The sequence below is a fragment of the Muntiacus reevesi genome, chromosome 6, assembly GCF_963930625.1.
Source record: "Muntiacus reevesi chromosome 6, mMunRee1.1, whole genome shotgun sequence".
NCBI lineage: Eukaryota > Metazoa > Chordata > Mammalia > Artiodactyla > Cervidae > Muntiacus > Muntiacus reevesi.
In genome coordinates this window covers 42,248,346-42,255,584 of record NC_089254.1, presented here as the reverse complement: position 1 = coordinate 42,255,584, position 7,239 = coordinate 42,248,346, and the positions used below count along the sequence as shown (strand labels likewise).

General features: G+C 41.3%; 1 protein-coding gene across 2 annotated transcripts in view; it reads left to right on the top strand.

Moving 5' to 3' along the window:
• The first annotated feature begins 2,486 nt into the window (after nucleotides 1–2,486).
• The window catches only part of DNAJC2 (DnaJ heat shock protein family (Hsp40) member C2), a 30,134-nt gene continuing 25,381 nt past the window's right edge, over nucleotides 2,487–7,239 (top strand). Inside the window, exons 1-2 of one of the 2 annotated variants that reach the window (XM_065939970.1) lie at nucleotides 2,487–2,727; nucleotides 4,859–4,960. In XM_065939970.1, coding sequence (XP_065796042.1) covers nucleotides 4,928–4,960 — 33 coding nt within the window. In that variant the 5' untranslated portion in view covers nucleotides 2,487–2,727; nucleotides 4,859–4,927. Of the gene's footprint in view, nucleotides 2,728–4,769; nucleotides 4,961–7,239 lie in introns of both variants that reach the window. The other variant, XM_065939969.1, reaches the window with a different exon arrangement.

Genomic DNA, 7,239 nt, shown 5'->3' with positions numbered 1-7,239 from the left:
GTGTTGGTGAGGATGTGGAGAAAATAGAAACCTTGTGTATAGCTATAGAAATATTTAAAAGGTGTAACTACAATGGAAAACAGTATGGTAGTACCTCAGAAAGTTAAAAATGGAATGGTCACATGACCCAGCAATTCCAGTTCTGGGTATATACACACAAGAATACACAAGCAGGGTCTCAGAGAGATAGTTGTACCTCCATATTAGTAGCAACGTTATTCATGATACTTGAAAGGTGGAAGCAACCCAGTCAACAAATGAAGGCATAAATAAGATGTACATACAATGGAATAGTATTCAGCCTTAAAAAGACAAAAATCTCACACATAACCACTTGTGAGGAAATTATGCTAAGGGAATAGTCACAAGAAGACAAATAGTGTATGATTCCACTTATAGGAGGTACCTATAGGAGTCAAATTCAGAGACGGAAAGTTAAATGATGGTTGATGGGGGCATAAGGGTGGTGGAAATGGGGAGTTGTTATTTAACACCATGAGTTTCAGTTTTGCAAGATGAAAAGAGTACTGGAGATTGGGTGCACAACAGAGTGAATGTACTTAACACTACTGAACGGCACACTTTAAAATGGTTAAGATGAGAATTTTATGTGATTTCACTACAATTTAAAGATTATGATGAAAATGGATGGAAGAGGTGTGAGAAAAAAAACTATTAAGAAAATGGAGTCCGGTTACCTTGAACCTTGGAGCTTGTTTTAACAGTGGTTACATTAATAAAGAGCCTCTTGATGAAAGTGAAAGAGGAGAGTGAAAAAGTTGGCTTAAAGCTCAACATTCAGAAAACTAAGATCATGGCATCTGGTCTCATCACTTTAATGGCAAATAGATGGAGAAACAGTGTCAGACTTTATTTTGGGGGGCTGCAAAATCACTGTAGATGGTGATGGCAGTCATGAAACTAAAAGACGCTTGCTCCTTGGAAGAAAAGTTATGACCAACCTAGGACAGCACATTAAAAAACAGAGACATTACTTTGCCAACAAAGGTCCGTCTAGTCAAGGTTATGGTTTTTCCAGTGGTCATGTATGGATGTGAGAGATGGAGTATAAAGAAAGCCAAGCGCCGAAGAATTGATGCTTTTGGACTGTGATGTTGGAGAAGATTCTTGAGAGTCCCTTGGACTGCAAGGAGATTCAACCAGTCAATTCTAAAGGAAATCAGTCCTGAATGTTCATTGGAAGGACTGACGCTGAGGCTGAAGCTCCAATACTTTGGTCACCTGATGGGAAGAACTGACTCATCTGAAAAAAACCCTGATGCTGGGAAAGATTGAAGGAGGGAGGAGAAGGGGACGATAGAGGATGAGATGGTTGGATGGCATCACCGACTCGATGGACATAAGAGTTTGAGTAAACCCTGGGAGATGATGATGGACAGGGAGGCCTGGCGTGCTTCAGTCCATGGGGTTGCAAAGTGTCAGACAGGACTGAGCGACTGAACTGAACTGAAAATTAATAAAGGGGTCAATAAGAGTTTTAGTGGGAGATTAGTTTTTGAAATACCAGTTTTGTCATACAGCATACACAGGTAAAGTCAATGTATTTTAACAATGAAAATTAATTCCTAGATAATAATTTGCTTATTTCTGGTTCTCTTTCGAGAAAAGTGGGTACATCAAGTCTTTTCTTTTGCACAACCTAATCCAGATACTCTGGAAGAGGTAATGGGAGTGGGAGTCGGGGAGTGGGAGTCTGTGAATTTTCACCCACTGTTTTCCTTTTGCTAATTCTTGCTTTTTACTTCAGTCCTAGAAGGAATTATACAGTCTTTAATGAACAATTTAGTCCCAAAGTCCTGTAATTGGGAATATACTGAAAGAAAACTTGATGCTGCTAGAGCAGTGTAAAATGATTGTTGGCCTTGGATTAGGATCTAACACTGAGGAGGGGTTTCTTCTGCAAATGATAGGAGTGTTAAATGAGATACCACAGGTAAACTAGTAATAGCACAACAGACATTAGCTTCTATTATTATTTCTGGAGAAGGAAAAGGCTACCCACTCCAGTATTCTGGTCTGGAGAGTCCATGGGGTTGCAAAGAGTCAGACATGACTGAGTCACTTTCACTTTCACTTTCTATTATTTAGGTAAACATAATTGCACTAGAGTTGTAGGTAAAGAATTCTCTATAAAGGTGTAGGCTGTAACAGTTATTCTCAATACTAATTCGTACACATCTTTTCACCTTTTAACAAGTAGAGCTACTACAAAAATGAACAGTTACATTCAGACTAATAAAGTAGTAGTAACTTGAAAAGAATATAGTAAGAGCTGCTTTAGAAAATCATGTTCTATGTATTGCACTGGAAGTGGAAATTAATCCTTTTTTTTTTTTTTTTAACCAGGGAACTGATAATTCTAGGAACCTTTCATGCGTGAATCTTGGTCCCCAGCCGGATATTAGTCAGTAGAGGACCTAGGCAGCCGCACACGTTGGCCGAGGGAGTGGGGGTGGGATTGGCCTACGCACCACGAAGGATTCATCCCGGAAGTAGTTATTGGCCGTCTCCATGCGCCGGTTCCTGGACCTCGTAGAGCCAAGGCGCGAGGCTCGGACGGGGAGGTAGAGCTGGAGGGACTCTAAGCGCCCTCCTCCTGGGACGCGAGCCGCTGCGCCCGCGGGGCTGGCTCCGGCGTCATCATGCTGCTCCTGCCAAGCGCTGCAGACGGCCAGGGCACCGCCATCACCCACGCTCTGACCTCTGGTACGTGCCCACTCAGCCCGGCTCCGTCTAGCCTCAGCCGCCCCTCCCTCGGTCCTCCACTTTGGCGACCCCGTAACCTCTCTATCCTTGCCCGTGGCAACTAGCTTATCGAGTGCGGGGCAGCGACGTCACGAGTGTGTTTTTGCTCCGTGTTACGCAGAAGTCTTTCCTCAGACTGGAAGGAAGGAGGGAGGGGGGCGTCTTCCTTCTGCCCCCGCAATTTCTTCCTCGTGTCGCTGCTGCTGACTCATGGATCAGGCGGAGCAGTTCGGTCCCGAACCCACCAGTACCCTAAAAAGGTTCTTCCAAGCATCTCCTTGCCTAAGGCAAGAAACTGCCCGCAGCTAGGTCCCCACGTGCCTGAGCCCTTACAAAGCTTTGCTGCCGGCGCTCACTTAAACACCTTTCTCCCTCTGTACATTTGCTCTGGCTTTGTTTTTTAGATGTCCCAGCCCAAACAGTGCTCTTTATATTCGGTAAGAAAAGACCACTGTGTGGTGGTGGTAAGACCCGTGTAGACAGACTTTTAAAGGCAGTCATTAAGTGAAACGTCCTATGTAAATCAACTGTCTTCTGTTTTTGTTTTTTTTAAGGGAGAGAAAGTTCCCCAGCTGCTGCAGCTTCTTAGATTTATAGCGCAGGACAGTCGTGGTATTGTAAATTTAAAGAGTCTAGTTTTTAATGATTTCATTGACTATCAGAGCCACGCATATAGACGCTTGTTTGTGATCTCAGACATATTTCACGGCACATGTTGTGTTCCTACTTACAGAGGTTTCTCTGTAATCTCGCAAATAGAAAGTCTTGAAAGCCACACCTGCATTACACAGGTCGTGCTTCTTGAACATAGTGGTTTGGAATCTTCTGTGAATGGTAGAAGAAACCTCAATTTTCCTACCCAAGTAAAACATGAAAAGCAGTAATAGTTTTACAAAATTGTGGCCGTTCGGTACAAAGAAAGACTTAAATCTGAGTTATTATTAGACAATACAGCTTTTTGCTTTCATTTGAAATCAAGATGCTCACTCTTTTCCTGACCCAAGTTACCTTTCTTGAATTGTTAATGTACAAAGGTATAGTGACTTACTGCACTTCCCAGGAATAATGATAAAGACTTACTTTTATTTAACAGTTTGGGGCTTCCCTGGTGGCTCAGATGGTAAAGGGTCTGCCTGCAATGTGGGAGACCTGGGTTTGATCCCTGGGTCAGAAAAATCCCCTGTAGAAGGAAATGGCAACCCACTCCAGTACTCTTGCCTGGAAAATTCCATAGACAGAGGAATCTGGTAGGCCACAGTCCATGGGGTGGCAAAGAGTCAGACACGAGTGAGCGACTTCACTTTTCTTTATTTCTCTGATTTTCAAAATGCTTTCATAGTTTGTCATCCAGTTTTACAAGGAAGCAGATAAGTATTCCCATTTTACAGTTGAAGGCATCTCTGACTCATTTCACATAGCTACTAATAGCCAGACCCACGCTGAAATTTAGAGCTTTTGATTTCAGAGCTGTTCCACTGAAGCACAGTTTCATTAGTAAATCCCTGTTAGCTGCTTGAAAATTGTCTTTCAGAAAAAATCATTGCTAGTGAATTCTTAAAATGTTTGAAAGCTATCTAAATTCAGGTTTTAATAAGTAAAATATTTTTAGTTGGTTTTAGATTTTTTTGATGAGGCTAGCTGTTTATGAGTTTATAATTGTTTGTTACTTTATTACAGTTATTAGTCTAGAAAGGCAGTTAGAAACATCTCTCCCTATCCCTCATCTTCCTCTCATTTCCTCAGAAAAGTATCAATTTATCGACATTGCTGAATGTCCTGTTTTATTGGATAATTGGAAGATGTTGATTAACTCTCTGCAAATACTAGGAAATGATTATTTATTGCTTATTCTCATGTTAACTGGATTACTGCAGTTATTTTCTCAGTTGATGGTTTTGAAATTATATACTTATGCTGTCGCTGGTTTGATATTATTTATTACCTTGGAACAGATTTATTCTGTGCAATACACTGAAGCCTCTCTTTAACACTTTCAATCACAGCCTCAACACTCTGTCAAGTTGAACCTGTGGGAAGATGGTTTGAAGCTTTTGTTAAGAGGAGAAACAGAAATGCTTCTGCCTCTTTTCAGGAACTGGAGGATAAGAAAGAGTTATCAGAAGAATCGGAAGATGAAGAATTGCAGTTAGAAGAATTTCCCATGCTGAAAACACTTGATCCCAAAGACTGGAAGGTATTTAATATCTGAATCTTGTTCAGTCAGGTGCAGTTTTCCATTAAGCCATGTTTTAAAATGATTCAACAAAATAATCATAACTTAGCACCTGTTTATGGCCAAATCCTGAGTGGGACAGCACTAGCCGTAGGATACTAGCTCTACTGGAGAAATCCAGAAAGGTTTCACAGAAAAGGTCATGTCTGAGTGGTCTTAAACTATTAAGGGACAATCTTTGAAGTAAGAGGGAGAAAAGGTGTTCTGGTCAGAAGGAATAGATATGCAAAGACAAAAGGAGTAAAAGAATATGTGCTGCCTCTTCAGGACTTGGTGAAGGGTAGAGTAGCACATGAAAGGGTGAGAAATCAGACTGAAAACAATCTGAATGAACGCTGGAGGATCCTTCTTATGCCATACCAAGGAAGGAATTTATATTTTGCTTTCAGGACAGTAAGACATCATCTGAAGTTTCTGAGCTAATTTCAGAAAAGTAATTTCTAGTAGTACAGAAATTTGCTTGAAAAGGGAGAGCAGGATGAGAGGGGAAGGGAATAGTTTGCTGTTATAGGGCTAGTGTACAAGTGAATGCTTGATGCTTGAACTAAATTTGTAGCCAAGTTTTGAGACAGAGGAGAAAGATTTGCTTTGAGGGGAGGTAGACTTGATGAGTCTTGGAGACCTTGATTGTGCTGCCCAAGAGAAGGGGACGTATTTAGAAGACCCCTGATCACCCCAGGTTGAGTCACCTGTTAGACCGTGGTGGTGGTCACCAGCACAGCAATGAAGGAAAAGGAAGGTTGTGGGGGGCATGGTGTTGTGTTACTCTGCATCTGGAACTCAGACGTCTGTGTTGGAGTGAACTAGGGAGTCATGAACACTTACAGGGCACTACCATCTTCCAATCCTGGCATCGGATCAGAGCACCTTGACCAAAGTAGAGAGAGAGACAGAAAGAAACCCCAGGACTGAGCTTTGCAGGGCATCGAGAAGCAAGTCAGAATAACTGGAAAAGCTACTGAAAGATGGGAGAAAAACAGTGGATTCACAGAAACTAAAGCAAGATAATGTTTCAAGAGTCACCTGTGCTGCCAGTGAAAGTTGAACTCAAGTAAAGGCAGTTGGGTGATCTTGTGTTTGGCAGTTGGAAATTGATTCTGAAGAGAGCAGCTTCATAACCCCAGGGCTGAGAATGGACAGAGTAGAACTAGATTGGAGTGATTTGAAAAGTAAATGCTAGAGAATGTAAAGCTAAAGGAGGACAGCTTTTTCAAGAAGTAATGATGGGAAGCAAAGAAATAGAAGCAAGGTCTGAATGAGAAGCGATAACAGAGCATCTTCTAATACTGATAAAAATAATTCAGTTGAAATTTAGAAGACAGCGGAAAGATGCTAGCATTTGAGAGATGTAGAGAAGATGGTGTTTAGAACCAAGAAGAGGAATGGAGTAATTTGTCTTAGTAGGACAGGCTTTCTCAGTGGTGAGGGAAAGGTAAAAGATACATGGATGCAGGACAATGGCAAAAAGATGCAGGAATTTGAGTATGATAATTTACATAGTTTTCATTAAGCAGGAAACAAGGCCATTGATGAGAGGGTGGAGCAGGGGCTATGAAGCTTAAGGAAAGACTAGAGGACCAAGGTATGTAATAATCGTTTTAGAGAGTGGAATGAAGTGTGAATGCCAGGCATGATCAAGGAACCCATCAGTTTGCAGTCCTGAATTTAAAGGAAAACCAGTTGATCCTATTTGATCTTTTTTCTTCCATGTTTTACACCTTCAACTCCCCTTTCTTCCCACTCATTCTCTGATACTGGATACACCCTTTGAGTTCTGTCAGGAGCCTTTGCTCAAGTGCTGCCTCAACCTCTAAATTTGCAAGGAAAATGAAAGCAGGAGCTTCCTATCCAAAGAAACACCAGTTTCTCAAAATGTTCATCCAACCTTCTTTGCTCCACATGGTTCCTATACTGTCATTGCCACTGGCCCAACCTACTGGGGCTTCTGTAATGCTCCCCTCAGTTCTAAAATCTTGCTGGCTATACCCTGATTTAAGGATAGCCATAGAATATTAATTTGTATTAATAAAAAAAAGAGTCATTTGGTAAATGATTTCAAAAAATACTAGACTTTATAGGTTTCTGTCTGCTTGTTTTTGTTTTGGGTTTTTTGGGGTTGTTTTTTTTTTTTTTTAACTGCAGGGCTTCTCAGAGCCTTTGTTTGCTTTCTATGTATACAGATTATAAAGAAGGCTATATATACAGTGGTCCATGTTTCCTAAACTTCTGTGACCTCAGGA